Consider the following 19,681-nt stretch of genomic DNA (forward strand, 5'->3'; position numbering starts at 1 on the left):
CCAGCTGCCCACAGTCCTAGACACGCTGGTCATCTGAATCCGCTAGTGTAGTCAATCTCAACAAGCGAAGATATCTGGGGCATGTAAGTTCTGTAAATTCCCGTACAAGCAGTGAGCGAAACGGTTGCCACAGGTCATTAAACTGCTCCACCTCTCCCGCTACCATAAGCGACAATTTTTCCATTCCAAGGACATTCCATAATCTATGCAACCAACCTGTTGTGGAGGGGAGTGTGGTGGTGCGCCAGTGAATAAGTATATTTTGCACGGCAGAGCCCAGTGCTATCGCAATTTGCCTCCCTCTACGAGACCTCAGAGGATACATGAGCCCGTTGGGTAAGCCCAACAGTACGTATGCTGGGAAGCGGGGCAATTCAATATTGAAGTTTGAGTCAATCTCATCCAGGACCTCCTTCCAGTAGGCGGACAATAATGGGCAGTCCCATAAAACATGAGTGAGGGTGCCTATCTGCCCGCAGGCACGCCAACAAGTGTTGTCGATGTTGCGATTCATCTCATGCAGTCTCTGTGGTGTGTAGTACAAGTATGTGGACACTTTAGTGAATGTTTCCGTAAGCCCAGTGTGGTATGCGGAGTGGCGAGCACTATAAGCGTTGTGGTCCCAATCCGTGTGACTGAAGGATCTCCCCAGTTCCCGTTCCCTACCGGGGTTATAGAGATCAAAGGAGGAAGGCTGCAAGAATGTATACAGATCTGAGATAAGGTTTGTATCTGAGGTGCGTGTTACAAGCCATTTCTCATAGGGGAGGAGCTTCCGATCTGCCGACTCACGCACCTGTGGCTGCAGCGCCCAATGGCGCACCTGCATGTAGCGCAACCGTTCCGTTTCAGGCAATTGATATTCCTTCCTAAGGTCTGGAAACGGAATAACGCCGTCCTGACTATATACGTGAAATAGCGCTCTGCATCCCGCAGCTCGCCAGCGCACAAAGGCCCCTGGTTCCATCCCAGGATGGAAGTCCGGGTTGTCAATCAGTGGTGTGAACGGTGAGGGGAAGGTGGTGAGTGCATGCATCGCGTTTGTGGAGTCCCACACTCTCATCGGAACCCGTGTGATGAAAGACGCGTATAGGTTGGGCGGGCAATGCAAACTACGTAAAAAGGGCACCTCTTGCAGGGTCCGGCCCGCCACTGCCTGGTCTTGAAAAAGCCAGTGTTTGTCGGACTCCCACTTGCTCCACTCCACTAGGTATCGTAATTGAGCTGCCTGAAAATATTTGCGTAAGTCCGGTACCTCCAGTCCTCCCACCTCAGGTGCCAGTGTAGTCAGGGCCCTTTTAAGCCGGGGCTTGCGACCCTGCCATATGAAACGAGCAATGTCCGCCTGAATCTGCTGGAGCCATCCTTTCGGGGGCTGCAGCTGCAGGGCTCGGAACAGGTACAGCGCCTGCGGCAGGATGGCTATCTTCACCGCGGCAATTCTGCCCAGCCAAGACAAGGTGCCTTGTCTCCAGTGACCCAGTTCTTCCTTTATTTTCGTACCTAGGGCAGTGTAATTCGTGGTCACCATAGCGGGCAATGTGGGTGCCAGAAGTATGCCCAGATAGGGCACCAGATCTCTAGACCAGTGCATGGGGAACCGGCCCTGCAAGTCGGTTCTGTTGGCAGCAGTCAGCGAACCGTCAAGGGCAGCTGACTTCCCCATATTCATCTTGAAGCCTGCGACGGCAGCCAAAGCCTCTAATTCTTCCACGCATGCTGGGAGTGCCCTCTCTGGATCAGCTAGTGTCAATATGATGTCATCCGCATAGAGACTAATGGTATGGGTATACTCCCCCATCCTTATTCGTAGCGCATTCGGGTTTTGGCGTATCCTCTGGGCAAGGGGCTCTATGTAAAGTGCGAATAGGAGCGGGGACAGTGGACACCCCTGCCTGGTTCCCCTTTCTATCGCGAACTGTCGGGAATTGCAGCCGTTAACTCGCACCACTGCCGATGGGAACTTATAGCAATTGAACACTATGGTGCGAAATTTCTCACTGATACCCGCTTTCGCTAGGACCTTCTCCAGATATGGCCAATGCACCCGGTCAAAGGCCTTCTCCGCATCAACTGCAAGCAGCATCCTCTCCCCGGGTATCCGGGAGGCTTTCTCTAGTATATGGACCACCCTCTTGGTGTTATCCAACGTTTGCCTCCCGGGGACGAATCCGGCTTGATCTGGGTCTACCAGTCCCGGGAGATGAAGCGCCAAATGGGTCGCCAGGATCCCAGTATACAACTTGAGATCTATATTCAAGAGAGAGATCGGTCTGTAGGAACTACATTGCGTCCGATCCTTCCCCGGTTTAGGGATGACCGAAACAGTTGCTCGAAGGAGATCTGGGGGGATAGCTCCAGAAGTGGAGAAGGAATTAAAGAGGCGCGTGAGGATCGGGGCTGGTACAGGGCAGAACGTTTTATAGAAGAGTGATGTGTAACCGCCCGGGCCCGGGGCCTTCCCATGTTTAACCCTAGAGATGGCTGTAATCACCTCCTCGACTCGAATGTCCCGTTCGAGGTATTCCGCCTGTTCCGGAGTGAGAGAGGGAAGGTCAACCGAGTCCAGATAGTCCGCCTCCGCCGACGGGGGTTCGCCCGTATATAGGTCAGCATAGAATTGGCGAAAGCCCTCCGCTATCTGGCTGTCCTCTGTAACCGACACTCCAGTAGAAGTCGATAGCTCCTTCACCAAGTGCCTTTGATGCGCTTCCCTGAGCTTGTGTGCCAGAAGCCTGCCACATTTGTCTCCACCCGTATAATATGCGTGCTTCAGGCGTAATGCAGCATATTCCGCCCTGTCCATATCTAAGGCTGAGAGAAGTTTCCTCGCAGCCTTAAGTTGCTTCCAGATTCTGGGAGCCCTCGTCCTCTGGTGAACCTGTTCCAGCTCTCGCACCTTACTGGTGAGTTCATCCCGCTTCTGCTGTCGTTCCCTATTCTCCGCGGAGGAGATGGCAATAAATTCCCCTCAGAGCACCGCTTTCAACGCCGCCCACTGTGTCGCCCGGGTGGTATCAGTATTATCATTGTGCGTTTGGTAGTCACATATCGAGTCGTGAATATGCTTCACCACCGACTTTTTATGCAAAAGGGTGTCCCTGAGGCGCCAGACCCCGCGCTTGGGCGACATCGGTGGCAACTGAAACGTCCCCGTAACCGGGGCGTGGTCCGACAGAGAGAGAACCCCTATCTCGGAAGCTGTGGCCAAGTCACGGACCAACCCCGTAACTAACAGGTGGTCAAGACGTGCGTAGGTCTTATGTGCGTGCGAGTAATAGGAATAATCTCGGGCGGTGGGGTGGAGGCGGCGCCAGAGGTCGTGGAGATCTAACTCCTCCAGTTGGCGTTTTCCCGCCTGCGAGATTTCCCCTGTCTGCGGGTACCTCTACGTTGATCTATCCAAGGAAGAATCGAATACCATGTTCAGGTCCCCCCCTATAATTATGTGCCTGTCTGGGGTGGCGGTGACATCCACCATGACCGAATGAAGGAATCATTCTTGGTGTTCATTGGGGCTATACATTGACCCGATGGTGAATATCAACCCCCCTGTATTTAACCCTGTAAGCGAGGAGTCTACCTTTCTGTTCAGCAAACTTATGCAGGACCTCCCCTTTGAATGTTCTGGACACCAGAATGGCTACCCCAGCGGTCTTGGTAGTATTGCATGAGAAACATTGTGTGGGGAACTTGTGGGAGCGCATTCTCTGACAGTCCATGGCGAGGAGGTGAGTCTCCTGCAGGATACAAATGTCTGCATGCGTGTTTTCCAGTAGGGAGAGCACTGCCTTCCGCTTGACAGGATTATTCAACCCTTTCACATTAAGGGTGACTGCTGTAAGAGCTGTCATCTGTGTGGATGAAACCTAAGTTCGAGCAGTGAGTTACAGCCCAAGAGGGGTGGCTGTGGTGCAGATAGTGTGTAGGAGCATTGTGGCTGTAGCGACTGATTCAATAGCAAGGCAATATGATGGACTTGGTGGAACACAGACCATTTTGATGGGCCCGATGCGGTGTGATTGATAGAGAGTGATCTCGGACATGTCTAGAGATGCAGTGGCTATAAAGTCAAGTGGTGACTTAAAAATACATGAAATACTCTATGACAGATGAGGAGACAGTGGAGCTAAGCCAGAAGTTGCTAATCTCTTGCAAATGATGCACTATCAAATTTAGTTATGCATTTATTTGGTTAAAGTCTCCTTGGTGGGTGAACCCTTAGGGTTTTTAGAAGAACCCTCACCCACCAACCTATTGGTGGCATGCTTCATCATTGGGTTCCCATCCGGAAGGCTGAATGCCTATCAGGTGTTCTTCGACAGCTGATTACAGCTGCACTGTTTTTTTCTCTTTTTTGTGTGTGGGGTGAATTTTGTGATTGTGGAAAGTTAAAACTACCTACAGGATGCCTAGGGCTAGATGTAGGTAACTAGTATTTACCGATTCGTAAATACCGAATTTTACCGATTCTGTAATTACGAATCGGTAAATGCTATGCAGCTAAAAATTCGGTAAAAATGACCAAATCTTTAAGATTTGGTATTTACCGAATCGGTATTTACTGATTCGGTAATTGCCATTCACTCCTATGGGCCTGAAGGCCCATAGGAATGAATGGCAATTACCGAATCGGTAAATACTGATTCGGTAAGAGGGGGAAAACATTGAAGGGTGGCAGGGTGTCACTTTGACACCCTGTTGCACTCCTCAATTGTTTATGGGTGCACATGTTGCAAACATACATGCCCTAACGGCATGTATGTCTGCAACATGTTATTTACCACCAACTTGTAGTTGGTGGTAAATAACGAATCCTAACATGGGATAAGCACTCATTTAAGTGCTCCCTACATTAGGAATTTGGTAATTTACCGAATCAATATTTAAGAAATCGGTAATTTACCGATTCCTTAAATTACCGATTTGGTAAATTACCGAATCCTTAATTTCGGCCCCCTACACAAGAAAAGCCTATTCGGTAATTTCGGCCATTACCGACCGATAATGGACCAACTACATCTGGCCCTAAGTCCTTTAATATATGGTCCCTGGGGTAGGATTAAAAAAACCTAAGCGTTCCACACCAAGGAGACTGTAGCCAAGTAAATGCATAACAAAATTTGTTAGTGCAACATTTCACTGAAACCAAAAAAAGGTTTTCTAGAAGCATAGCTCTATGCTTGTTCTACTTGTTTATGTACATTTCCAGGGGAGAGGAACAGGCCTTCTAGCTTCCTCCTCTTTCTCCTCATCTGTTTTTGAATAATCTCTTGCATAGCCATGTACTGAAGTAACTAGCCTGGCTGCTTGGTTTTCTACAGATTGTGGATAATAAATGAGTGTTTTGCTTATATCCATGTATAGCAAGTTCTCCAGTATTATTTCTTTTATAGATTCACATGCTTGACTCTTACCTGTCATCATGGTCAGAGTCCCACAGTAACAGAAAAATAGCAGTACTGAGCTTAGAACCCCTTGAAATTCAATAGTGCTCAGTAAACAGTTATCATCATATTAGAACATCCAAACTTTAGTCAATCAGAGCCTAGACCCAGAGTATCCATTCCCTGCAGGGCCACATACCTCAGATTTCTTACCGCATGTTGTGTGTTAGGGAGTCTCCCTGAGCTCTGCTCAGTCACAGTGTTTCTACTCTTACCCTTTTGAACTTCCAGATTGCAGTTCATTTCTACGTCCATCTCTTCAGCCGGGTCTGGTGCCTCAGTGGAATAATTCCTCCACAGCGGGGGCCTGTGTTTTACCTCATGATCACAGGTTCAAATCCCGGCAGGTCCACTCAGTCTTTCATCCATCTGAGGTTGATAAAATGAGTACCATTGAGTTGGGTAACAAGAAACATCAGCTATTCTGCACCAAGATGCCTCCAGTTGCACGTGTGCTTTACAAATACACATGGTATGTTATTTACAGTTCGGGAGTGAGTGTACCTTTTTGGTTTTCTTCAAAATGTTTGAGTCTAAAAAAGGGCTGTTTAGGCCCTGCAAGACTTGTGGAAAGTCCAGACTTTATTCTGAGGACCCACATAAGGAATGCCTGCAGTGTCAGTATCTGTCATACTTTCTCCCCAAAAACACTCAAAGACCATGAGGGAAGGCTGCTTCTCTTGCTACAAAATAGGAAGTCTGCTAAGGAATCAGACTCTGAGAGTGAGGAGAAGACACATACTTCCTCCAAGAAGAAAAAGGAAGAAGGATCTTCTTTTTCCCAAAGAGATCCTAAATATTACGGATCTCAGAGTAAGGAAAGAAAAGAAGTCTATAAAAGAGCAGCCTGCTCCCTCTCATGCACTTCAAAGAGCTGGCTCTGCTCCTCCACCTGTGCCGCATACTCTATTCAAAGAGGCTTCTTCAGGTAAAATCTGCCCGTTGACGAGACACTCTCTGTCTGCGACCTCAGTCTCCACCAGATCAGGCATGCCGTCGATGGTCTTGTCAGTGACTTCTACAACGTTGATGGTCAGGACGATGATGACCATAGCATCATAAAAAACAGAAGTGGTGATGTCATCATTGGCGGTAGATGTAAGTCGATCTACGTTGACGAGAACTTCCCCATCAATGGTCCTGCTTGGCCACGCACCTTAGTCGAGCATTTCCACTCAGACATCTCAGTCAGTACTAACCTCGATGGTAGCATCTACGATCCCGTCGATGGTGTCATCAACAAAGGGAAAATACATTGCTAATCTAAAGGTGATCCCATCTCTTTTACAAGATGTCTCTACAATCTCACCATAGTGTTTTTTATATGATGTTCAGGCTACTACACGGCGCTCCACCCGAGCCATTCCCATAGTGGATTACCTGTGGCAGGAGGGCCTCAAGCTAATGAAAACGCCAGCCTCCGTCCCTGCTGTTATCCCAAAATTGGATAAGAAATACACGTCACCTGAAGATTCTCCTGTGTGCCTTATAGGTCATCCTGCCTCACCATGTGCAGCCCCACTGGACAAGGAAGGGTGCAGGTTGGATAATATTGGTAAAAGATTCTCTGCACTGGCAGCAACCGCCATCAGGGCCTTCAACGCCATGGCTATCCATTGGAGATATGACCAGCAAATGTAGTCTGACATCTCACCCATGTTGGAATATCTTCCAGAGGATGAGAAGAAAGAGGCACAGGACGTTCAATTAGAAGGAGAGAGAGCCTCTTCTGAGATTATTCATGTGGCGCTTAACATTTCATCTACCTCCTTTAGGCAAATGGTGGGGGCAGCGGTGTTTAGGCGGCAGGGATGGCTTAGAGCAACAACATTCCACCCTGAGATTCAGGCTAAGGTGCTGGATATGCCATTTAACTGTGAATACCTTTTTGGCAAGCACATAGATGAGGCACTGCAGTCGATAAAGTCGGACAGAGACACGGGCAAGTCCCTAACTAATTTACAATAGAAGAAGAGGTAAGAGGTAAGGTCAGTTCAGTTCAGTTTATCTCTCTCTACCTCACCTCAGGCAACGTTGTCAACTCTACTACCAGCAGGGGTTTCGGCCTCAACATTCTATGCAGTCTTTTGATCGACGCCGGCGTATTCTAGAGGACCAGTTTGCAGACACCCCACTTCCAGAGGGATGTCTCAGAATGCAAACAGAAAACAATGAGGATTCACAGGCCCCTGTCACCGTAGTCCCACTTCAATTGGGCCCAACTTGCTACAAATTCTTTGCTCAATGGAATATCATTTCTTACGACAATTGGGTGTTAGACGTATTCCATCACGATCACATCCTGGAATTTCTTCAATAGCCTCAACATTTTCCTCCAAAAAATACTGCACATTGTCATATTGCAGTTCTCAAAAGTGAAATCAGTATGCTCCTCTCCAAACAAGCATTCAAGGTGGTGCCTTACAGTCAATACAATCTGGGCTTCTGCTCTCATTTTTTGTAATCAAGAAAAAGACGGATAAATTGAGGCAAATTATGGACCTCAGGTTGTTGAACAAGTTCATCAAAAGTCAACCTTTCATGATGTTGTCGATTCAGGAGATTTTACTACTCATGGATACGGGAGATTATATGATCTCTCTCAATCTTCTGGATACATACTTTCACATTCCCAAACACCCCAAGCATTGGCGCTTTCTCTGGGTTGAGGTGACAGGGTGCCATTAGCAATTCAAGGTGCTACCTTTCTGGCTAAAGTCAGCACCCAGAGTTTTCACCAAGTGATTAGCCTCAGCAGTGGATTTTCTCCTGCTATCCAGTCACCAGGAATTTCCCTACCTGGACTATTGGTTGGTCAAGGCCCGATCCTTCCTGGGTGCCAGAAAATCTACAAAGGCCTGTCTTCGGCATTTTCGCTCCCTAGACCTCAATCTCAGCAGGGAAAAGTCCTCTGTCATTTCCTCCAGGTCACTTGTGTTTCTGGGAACGATCCTGGATACCCATTGTTCAAAAGCATTTCCCAGAGAAGAAAGGATCTTGCGTCCACAAAGGATAGCGCAGTACCTCCCCTCCAAAAAGTGCATTCCTGTAGGGACTTATAAATCAATGCTGGGGTTGATGTCATCCTACATCTCGTTGATTCCACACTGCCGCTCACAAATGAGACCTCTCCAGGAGCAACTCGAAGCTCAGTGGATTCAACATTGAGGCTTCTTCGACAACATTGTTTCAGTCACACCGGAAATGACCTTAGCAATGTCCTGGTGGGCGATCGGGGATGATCTATCTCAAGGTCTGTCCTTCCTCTCAGCGAAGCTTGATGTGGTATTGCAGTCAGACTCTTCTATGGAGGGATGGGGAGTTCACCTTCAGGAATTACAGGTCCAGGGAAAGTGGTCAGACCATGAAGCATTGTGTCACATAAATCTGTTAGAATTGAAGGCAGTACTTCTGGGTCTCCAATGTTTACTGCCAAGGATCAGGGGATCATCGATATTCATCCGTACGGACAACACCACCCCCATGTTCTACCTACTGAAACAAGGTGGGACGAGGTCTCATACTCTGTAAATCCTAACGCAGTACATCTGGAAATGGCTAATAGCCCACAACATATGGATGCAAGTACAACACGTACAAGGAATCCAAAATGAATGGGATGATTACCTCAGCAGGGACACCATGCAATGTCACGAGTGGTAGCTAAATGGGACTCAGCTACAAAGAATATTTCAGTGTTGGGGTTGCCAACCTTAGATATTTTCGTTACATCACTCAACAAAAAATGCAAGTTTTACGGCAGCAGATTTCCTCAAAAAGGCTCTCTGGGGAACGCCTTCCACTTTTCTTGGGAAGGAATATTTGCTCACGCATTCCCTCTGTTTCCGCTCATTCCAACAGTTCTGCAGAAACCCAAGCGGGAGCACCACCACATTCTCCTCATTACCCCGACATGGGCATGGCAATACTGTACACCAAGCTGTATCATTTATCAGTGTCTTCGCCAATCAGCCAACGGAGCATCTGCTTTCCATGAACCAAGGCTAAGTGGTTCATCCACAGATTCACACACTTCAATTGTCAGCTTGGCTCAACACTACATGGAATTTGGAGCTTTAGCACTCTCTGACGAATGTTAATCCATACTTCATAGAGCCCGAGCTTCTTCCTTCCACACTCAAGTACTACTCAGCTAAATAGAAGCGGTTCTGCTCATGGTGTGTTGAACATTCTTGTCACCCTCTCTCTTCTCCTCCAGAGGACATTTTACTGTATGTTTTGTATCCCACCAAGGCTGGCCTTTCCCATTCGTCAATTAGGGTACACCTGGCAGCAATTTCCAGATACAGGCAATGTTCTGGCCACTTGTCCTTGAGGTCAAACATGCTGGTGAAGACATTTATGAAGGGCTTCTTCAGGGTCTACCCACCGATAAGACCTCCTCCAGTTCTCTGGCAGCTGAACATTGTCTTTGTCTGGCTACATGGCGGAAGGCAGATAAAAGGGTTGGACAAGCGGCCCTATGATGACTATTTGCATATGGTATGCCTTTTTTTCGCTAAGGTCTATTCTTTTTCCTATAGTACTGTTTTGCGGTCGTCTCTTTTTCAACATTTACATTGTCTGCCTTTGATTTTTATTCTCGGTTTTGGGTAGCATGGTAGGATGATTCTCCTTTTCCCGCTTTCTTCGTAACTTGCAAACTGCTTACTATTCTTATTCAAGCATTTGAATCTATAACAAATAAAATAATGGAGAAAAAACAAGTTACTTGCATGTAAACTGTGGGCATCCACCTTTAAGTTGGCACCCCCTCCACCCAGGGCACAACAACCTTTGCAGATAAGGGGATCTTGCTCTCAGTATTTCCTCCCTCCCTGAGGGGCAGAAAGTTGTGGCCCATCGAGGCATCGGACCATGCTCCCACCCCAGCATGAGCCCAACATCAGATTGGGATGTTTACACCGAACCTGCCCCTGGTGTGGAAGAAGGTGCACTAAACAACAGAGGAAGACATAAAAAAAAGAACGAGAAGGGTCTGCCCACCCAGCATTGGCTTATGCCCCCACCCCAATATGGGGCCTGAAGTCTTTCTGGCCCCAGTAGAGGGCAGATTGGGAGGTTCATTATCCATTTACACCTCCCTGTGAGTCCTAAAGCTCTGTGGACACCAGGTTAAGAGGTAAAAGCCAGAAGGCCCACTAGATACAAGGCAAAAAAGATCAGAAAAAGGGGGTGGCACTCAGAGGCATAGGGCCATGACCGCAGAATGGGCCCGGAAAGTTTCTCTGCCCACCCTAGGGAAGATACCCCCATCTCTTTACAAGTAAGAGAAAATTTTGATTATTTCAGGTAGTGGTTTGACATATAGGTTGCAGATAGCAGGTAAATCCCAATTTCACTCACTTGCCATAGTAAATGGTTTCACTATTTGAGCTCTGCATCAGCCAGCAACCATGGAACCACACTAAACCCATTTTTAGAAAACAATTCAGGAGTTCAGAGTGGGATGATATGCATGGAGCCCACTACATTTTCCTACCTAGAATGCCCAGCAAACCTCATTCTTTGTCTAAAATTATTAAATTTCCTCACATTTCTGTGAGAGAACATTACGGAATCTGCCTTGTTCCACAAAATTCCTAACATCCAGCACGTCCACATATATACTATGCAAACGTGTGTGGTTGGGTGGCTGGGCAATTTTTTATGTGAGAAAACAGAATAATGAATCAATTGTTAATATCAGTTGAATTGTTCTCCAGTTTTGGCTTCCAAATGTACGGCAGTGCGCAAGAAAGAGCACTTTTTATAAAATGCTCTCTGAATCTCAAAATAGTGTCTTGACCTCAGTATCCACTGCATAGGTTTTCTTCTTACCCACTGCATGCATGGCCAGTAAACTATAAAAAATCCTTCTAAGCTGCAGTTCAGTGATTGTCCCATATGTTTCTCAGCAACAAACAACCTATATATCCCTGTGCACAGAACAGTCTGACAGAAGTGACAGTGTATTGCTTTTATAAATCAGACATCAGGGCAAAGAAATACAGCTATTTCAACTCTTTCCTACTTTTAAATCAACAATTATTCGCTTTGGAAAAACTGTTAGCGGCCTACACAAATGACCATTGTCAAATTCTGAAATTAGTCTAGTTTTCAAACATGTATAGCTTTCTGTGTTCATCCATGAGCTTCACACCTGTGTACATCATAAATTGCATGTAGGTTCAAACCACAATAAATAGGAAAAAATGATGATCACTAAGAAAAAAGCAAAAACTGGTTCAAAAAATTAGTTTTACAACTTTGCTTGTTCCTGAAAGCTGGGAGGATGGTGATGTTAATGGAAAATATAGTTTCTTGCACAGCACTTCAAAAAATAAAACCACAAATTCTTGTTACATTTAGACTATTTTCTCAGTTCCCTCTAGGAGGAAAACCCTGGGTACCTTTAGGTTCTGCAAAATGTGTGAAACTAAGGATGTACATTTGGTCTGGATACCTTTTGTGGAAAACAGTTATGAAGAGTTAAGGGTGAATCGCTCCAATCATCAAGAACGAGCACAGCATTGGGGAGGGAAACATCTCCTCAGCTAGGTATTACCTTAGTCCATGCCAGGTCCAACTCAGTCAAGCTAAGAAGCAGTATGCTGCCTTCTAAAGTCTCAAATGTCGCTGAGCAAAATCATCAACATAAAATTGTTGTACTCATCTTTCAAATCAAATCAAATCAAACTATATTCGTTTTTTTCAGATAAAACCATAAAAGTCATACAAACATCAATAAAACTCCGCATATGTAAAGAATAACCAAACAATTTGGCCAGTGTGATCTATTTACAGTTTAAAAATAAATCCCACTATCAGAGTTAATCACAGCTTGACCTAAGTCGGAAGCCGGCCTTAAAAAGCTGAACGTACAGTACGGTACGGATTTGAAAGAAGTTGTAAAAAGATAAAAGCACGCCTTACCCTCCTAAAACAAGCCTTTTTAATAATTGGAATGATAAAAGATTCTCTAGGATCTAGGATAAAAACTATGAAACATTAAAAAGTGCATCATGTCCTCAGGAGACCGACCATCGCAGCCACAGGGAATGAGGCAGTGACCTTTATGAGCGCCAATGGGGTTGGGCAAGGAGGCAGTGAAAGAGGCCGAGCCTAAATCTGGTCAGTAGAAAGTCATCATGGTTGCTTTTGATCCCTAAAAGTCATAGGGAGTTTGTTAACTGCAGCGCTAATGGCTAACTCATTGACGCAATGCTTCTATAGAGGTGGAAGCCTCTTGCTTGGTGTCTAGCAGAGAATGAGCTTCACAGTATGGACACATTTGTTTGGAAGACGTTTTGCCAATGTAGGGAGGAGAGAGCTGGTCCTTTAAGAGATGGTGCAGCAGGAGAATGTACTAGACTGGTACTGGGCGCACATCTGGAGATGTTAAGAATACTGAAGGCCCTACCCGTTGCCATGAACAGAATAACTCCAGCAGGTAAAGGCATCGAACAGCCACCAGTAGTAGAAGCCCTCCCTACCAAGCACCTCTTCTCCTATCCCACTCTTCCCAACAGTGTCCCTGATCAGTCCTCGGGGGAGGTGAGCCCCTACAGTACATGTCCGTGACCTCATCCAGCAGCCTCTCCAGCCAAAAGCAAATGCACCATAGCCGCCCTGATACTCCCTGTGGCTGGGTTAGAAAGTGTAGCTCCATATGAAGCCTAAGTTTTGTTTACACATTTAGTGGGGTTGTTTTAGGGGGTCCAACGCTGATGCCAGGGATTAGGTTAAAGTAAAGATTGTCTGAAAGTCAGGTGTTGTAGTTTTAACAAAGTTAGAATTCGTGTTTGTATGGCATGCGCACGGGAATGGTGGTGTGTGATTGGGGGTGGGCTTTGGTTATTATTTTTGTGGGTTAGTCTTCGTTGTATTATGTGGGGCATTTGGTAAGTGCTTTGTTGTTCATGGAGGATGTGAGAAGAAAACACTGTTCAATAACATTGTGAAATAGTGCTTATTACATGACACGTGTTGTTCAATCTGTTTTTTTTATTAATGGTCATTGAATTTTCTTCAATGTGCATGGATGCTTTGTCAATCACATTTGTGCGTTTTTGGGGTGTTATATTGGACAAGACAGTTGGTGGCAAATCCTTCTTGTGGGCTTGGCTACAAAGCACTGTTTGCCACTACTCCAGACAATGTTTCTGCGTGCCATCTGCACTCACACACATTTACCACACAACATATCCACTTGGGAAAACCACATAGGGAAAGGTGTTACTACACAGAGCGAAAATAACCCACTGAAGCTTGCAAAAACTCTCTGAAAAACGTGTCATTGTGTGAGTGTCAATAGATCTGACATGTGGAGGCCTCCTGGTCTTGTCGATAAATCAAATGGATCTGAATCTCCTCATGAGCTTTGGGTGGAAATGTGGCTGCTTTGGACTTAACCATAAAGTCATAGTTTATTGAATGATGCTACTCCTAATGCAAATTCCTGCTTCCTTCCAGACAATGTTTCTGCGTGCCATCTGCACTCACACACATTTACCACACAACATATCCACTTGGGAAAACCACATAGGGAAAGGTGTTACTACACAGAGCGAAAATAACCCACTGATGCTTGCAAAAACTCTCTGAAAAACGTGTCATTGTGTGAGTGTCAATAGATCTGACATGTGGAGGCCTCCTGGTCTTGTCGATAAATCAAATGGATCTGAATCTCCTCATGAGCTTTGGGTGGAAATGTGGCTGCTTTGGACTTAACCATAAAGTCATAGTTTATTGAATGATGCTACTCCTAGTGCAAATTCCTGCTTCCTCCTAAAACTACTGAAGTATCTGTCATTCCCAAAAGAAGTTATCTTTTAATGATCCTAGAGGGACCAGGAATTAAGATCTGTCTTTTCTCTTGCACCCTAGAAACCCTCCTGTTCACGATTGACCATGCCAACAACTGCAAGATTGGCCTGCCTCCAGCAGATGCGAAAGACAGCTACAACTCAAGAGCCATGTCCTTGGGCCGGCTGGACAATGCCAGCCACGTCTTTTTCAACCCAAAAGGAGACATGTTTGTTGTGCGGGGGACCGATCTGTACAAAGGACCCACCCCTTCGTCCCCCTGGAAGGACTGGTTTGCGAGTGCAACATGTGTAGGGAGGGTGAACTGGGACCAGTTCAAATTCCTTTATTTCAGTCGCTCCGGTAAGTTGTTTGCTGTGACCAAGGCGGGTGCATGGTACAGAGGCCCAGAACCATACAATGAGTATGTGCCCTGGCTCTACAAGCAAGCTACTAAGATAGGCGGCAGCGACTGGCAGCACTTTCTGGCACTGTTTTTCGACCCTGAAAATATAATGCACGGGGTTATAGAAGGTAAGCTGGTGAAAGGCCACCCTTTCTCGACAACAGATGGAGCTTGGTACGCCAAGAGCATTGTTATTGGACCAGCGCAGTGGAATCCACTGACCCACTTCATGGATTTCAGTCATAACGGCGACCTCTGGTGTGTCCGGAGCGGGGACGGAGTCATCTACACAGCACCACCGCCCGCCAACAAGTCGGATGCTTGGTTGTCGAGAGCCAGGTGCATGGGCTCCAACTACACTCTGTTTAAGTGCCTGGCATTCACCCATGATAAGACCATCAAGAAGATAAAGAGCCTTGAATTCCTGGTTGACATTGGCAAGGTTCTGGCCATGGAGCCCTACTTTGTGAGCGAGAAAGTCTACGACAACAAGCTCAGCTCCACCCCACTGAAATCCACCTTTGAGTAAGTATCTCGCTACACCTGTCAGCATCATTGGCCATCAACATTGCATCCATCTGCAAAGGATTGCTGCTTTCTTCTGCAGATGGTCCAATGTCGTCACACAGCAGCTCTTTTAGCTTTCCCCACAAGCAGCCGTAAGATCTCTCCCGCTGTTCCTTATGGCCGACTCGCCACCTTCTATTGTCCTACACACTTGCAAGTCTCAGGTCTAAAGCCTGAGCTCCATAGGGCTGATCCTTTGCACCCACATACTTCACCTTCCAATTACTTCATTTTGGAGCACAGCCATGGCACTCTGTACTGAGGGATTAGCCTATCATACATGGTAAATATCACATAATCTACCTTCAACCCTCTTCTTTACCCTTAACGTTCTTATCTGTCTGAATTATTAATTTGCATATGAATAGCTAGTTTTCTGCACCTGCTGGGCAGATTCATACACAAATCTCACATGCATGCCATAATCACTGCTCATACTTTTTCATAACTGTAGGCATCCTACAGCAAATAAGTTAGAAGCATTACCATGTTCAAACCCCTTTACCCTACACCACTCTATTGTGATCGTTTTGCTTTACATTTCTTGGCCCACCCCCTTTGCTCATTTCTCTCCAGAAGGTGCATGGCACCTCATACATAAATAGACCTCATACATAAATAGATCTTGATCAAGTTTGATAAACAATATATCTGGAGATCTACAGGGCAGTAATGGAGTAGGTATCGCTGGTTAAGGGTACCCGAGAAATCTTTAAAGAGGGGCATCTGTTTGAATGGAGATATTCCAGGCCTCTGGGTACACTATCTGCAGATACTGTGCATGGAATGGTATGTGCTGAACTGATGAAGTGTGATCCTATTTCCAGCATCTCAAGAATGTCTTTGGAAACATCAGCAAACGTTCGCAGTGGGGAAAGGTCTAAGCCTACCCCACAGAGATAGTCCAGTGGTAAAAGGTTTGACTACCCACTCACCTCTGAATCCCTATATTGCACATTGACCCCAGATGCCTCTGCTCCAACTTAAGCCCCCCCCACTCCCACTGCACAGACGACTTACAGGAGGACAGGTGTCACCGTAGCCAGGTCCCTTCCCTCAAAGTGCTCTCTTGCCATTGCGTCCTCTGGTCTAATCACTTCAGGACCTGGCAAACTCGTGAGCATCGTGGTTAGGTCCAGCCCCAGTTGCAAATCCCCTTACAGTTGTATTGACTTGGATAGACACCGCAACAAACTCATCTGTGTCCCCCTCCATTGAAAGTCCTTTTGAAGGCGTAGGGCCTGAATCAGTTTGGCAAGTAGGTTACTCTGTCACAAAAATAGTGACTATTCTGCCCACCTTATTACAAGTGATGTACAAGAGGCGGGTTGGTGGCTTAGTGGAATAATACGTCTACTGTAGGGACCTGTGTTCGGTCTCATGGTCACAGGTTGAAACCCTGGGTAGGCCACTCAGCCTTTCATCCCTCTGAGGTCGATAAAATGAGAGGATGTAGCCTAATGGCTAGAGCGGTCGACCTCGATGCTGGGGAACCAGGTTTGAGTCTCTGCAAGGGACGATCAACATCCTGTGATTCAGGGCAAATCACTTAATCTCCCCGTGCCTCACAAAATGAATGTGTCTATCTGTAATGCAACTGGTGCCAATATAAAGTGCTCTCATACCTTCAGGTCATGTTCACACTGTATAAAACTCAGAGGGAAAACGAATGAGTACAATTGAGTAGGGTAACATTAAACATTTGTGATTCAGCGGCAGGATACTCTTGGCTGAATGTGCACCTTACTAATACACATTATGTTATATACTCCAAGGCGGAGAGGACCTCCTCCTTGTCTGTGATGCAGAAACCCGTCCCACAAACTCTAAATCGACGCCTCAGTTACAGGTCCTTTTGGCAAGGTTCTTACTCATGAACCTTGCATCTTAAAATGTTAGTTCAGTTCTGAAAGATGGAGTCTAAGCCATCGTCCAGTGCTTGGGATGCTGTCATGAAGGTTCTGCAACTTAACAGGACAAGCATTGGTAAAGCCAATAGATCTGGCATAGGCTCTCAACTTTCCTAACTTTACCAATGCTTATTTTCTTTGTGAATGGTTACGGTATAAAGACTTGTGGTATTGTTTCTTTATATAGTAACCAAATAAATATTGCTATTTTATGCCCTTGTACGGCTATAATCAATAATATCCCTATAATGGCATAGGAATCAGATCCATATTTAAGTAAATAGCCCTTGCAGTCCAAAACACGGCAGAAGCTACTTCCTTGGATTCCTAGAAAGCACAACGAGTTCTTTCGACACACCAAACCTCCAGCAACCTGGGAAATCCCCATTTGCTTTTGTTTTGATTTGTCATTGAACTCCTGCGAAAACTAAAGGAACAGTCAGTTCTTAGTGACATCTTTATTGACGTCTTATGTCCAAACTTTACGTCAAACTCGGCACCTTTCAGGTATAAATATACACACGGTGGTGGTTTTGGAGCCGAGCAGCTATCTACTTGCCTGAGAGCCCAGCTGATGCGAGAGCCCACGGATGCTGCCCCTCCCTTTTGACGCACTGATAGAAACGCTATCTTTTCTCCTGCCGAGAAAATCCAGCTCCGGTGTTCTCAGCCGCCTTTGCGGGCTGCTGGGATATCGAGTCCTGAAAGAGAGATACCAGACCTCCTGCATTCCATTACCCAGGTACGGAGCTGACTAAACCTTTAAAGAGAATTCTTGAGTCGGATTCTTGGCAAAACCAACTTAACTTAAACTGCTACTTACTTGCTCCTTCCCACGTATTAGGCTTAGGTCAGGTACACCGGGGTAGGCGTATTTAGAAGCACCAGTTGAGTATGTTAGTCAATGTATATATGTATATATGTATGTATATATTTTATCCATTTTAAAGTATCTTATGGCTAAGAAACCATATCAATGCTTTTACAGTATTATTTCATAATACTCCTTTTACTGTACGCACTTTACTTTACATTAAGTATTGCAATTATGGCAATTCATTTCTCTTGCATGAGAAAGAAGACTGCTCAATAAATTACACCTTTTATTGAAAAACGTTCGTCTCTCTTGTCTCTGCACTCTGGTGAAACTAAGTACACACATCTGACTGAGTGAAATAGCTGTCTATTGTTTTCACAGGACTCTAGAGATACACTCTTATTCTGAGGGAGAAAAGTTGTCATGTTATATGGTTGTCGGAAGCTAATCCCTTCTTGTCTATTCAGGGAGGTTAAACTCCTCCTCGTTTATTCGAGAAAGTTTCTAGTGACCTCTGAGCTAGCTGGCAAACCTTAAGTCTAATATAGTCAGTAGAGACCTAGTCGACCTCAGTCCTACGTCTACACTGCTGAATATATTATTCCAATGCGCAGAGCCTATCCGGAATATAGGAACTACACTACAGTGGGACACAGGTGTCCTGATAGGAATGTTGGGGGTCTCAAATCTCTCTATTGGCTTAGGTGTGTCCTTTTGTTTGTTGTGGAAGGCATGAGGAGCTATTTTATATCTAAAAAAGCAGATTCTGCCATCACGTTTGTTTATCTTTTTCATTGATTGCATAAACAAGAGGTGTTTGTTGTACTCTGCGGCCTGAAGGAACTGCAAGGCCCATAATCCCTCTTTGCCTTCTCTGGAGATCGGACCACATCACACTTCAAAAGCGCTTCACCTGTCCCGCAGCATGGGGGTGTTAAAAGCGCTTTGCCTGTCCTGCAGCACGCGGGTGCTCAAAGCGCTTTGTCTGTCCAACAGCATGGGGTGTTTGCTGGGCTCTGGGGGCTTTTGTTAACCTTGAATCTGCATATTACAGTGTTCTGATGCCTTCAGGTCTAGCGAGTACTATATAAAACTCTCCAATGAAAACAAATTAATAATAATCATGCTTTACCTTCGCAGGAGGTAGGGCAACATCATGCTTGAAAAGCACTTGGCTGGTACTGCAGCGTGGGGGTGATTTTTGGACTCTGCCTGTTGCGGGACCTGCAAGGCCCATAATCCTGCTTTGCCTTCTCTGGAATTGGCACTTCACTTTTCCCCTAAGCTCTGCTGGAAAGGCTTCCTAGTCTACAGCCCGTCCGCCCGCCCCAAAAGGGGATTTCAGCCAACGCTTAATGGAATTTATAGCCCCCAATGTACTTTACACTGAACATTTTCTCTTGATGGGTGATTTCACCTACCAAGGGGAAGACCACCTAAAGATAGAAACTTACCACCTACTATCCGATTTAGAAACATTGGGTTTACGCCAACTAGTTTCAAGATCAAACAGTGCTTACTTGAAAATATGAAGTCCAGGTGCTCAAATGTTTGTCGGAGACCAAACCTCCTTTCCCTGGCTCCACCCACATCCTCCACTGGCCCCACCCACGTACTCTATTGGCTCCACCCACATCCTCAACCGGCACTGCTAAAAGTCAGATGTAACACCCAATCTGAATTTCAGCAAGGGAGCCTTCCTCATAATAAGGTTTTGATAGGAGGT

The 19,681-nt window shown here is 46.0% G+C and overlaps 1 protein-coding gene across 1 annotated transcript in view; it reads left to right on the plus strand.

Annotated features, from left to right (window-relative positions):
- Positions 1-19,681, plus strand: part of LOC147725961 (uncharacterized) — an 89,548-nt gene that overhangs the window by 35,083 nt on the left and 34,784 nt on the right. The window contains exon 2 of the mRNA XM_086960084.1: positions 14,337-15,186. Coding sequence (XP_086816210.1) covers positions 14,337-15,186 — 850 coding nt within the window. The remainder of the gene's footprint in view (positions 1-14,336; positions 15,187-19,681) is intronic.

This window comes from Lissotriton vulgaris, chromosome 3_1, assembly GCF_964263255.1.
Source record: "Lissotriton vulgaris chromosome 3_1, aLisVul1.2, whole genome shotgun sequence".
Taxonomy (NCBI): Eukaryota; Metazoa; Chordata; class Amphibia; order Caudata; family Salamandridae; genus Lissotriton; species Lissotriton vulgaris.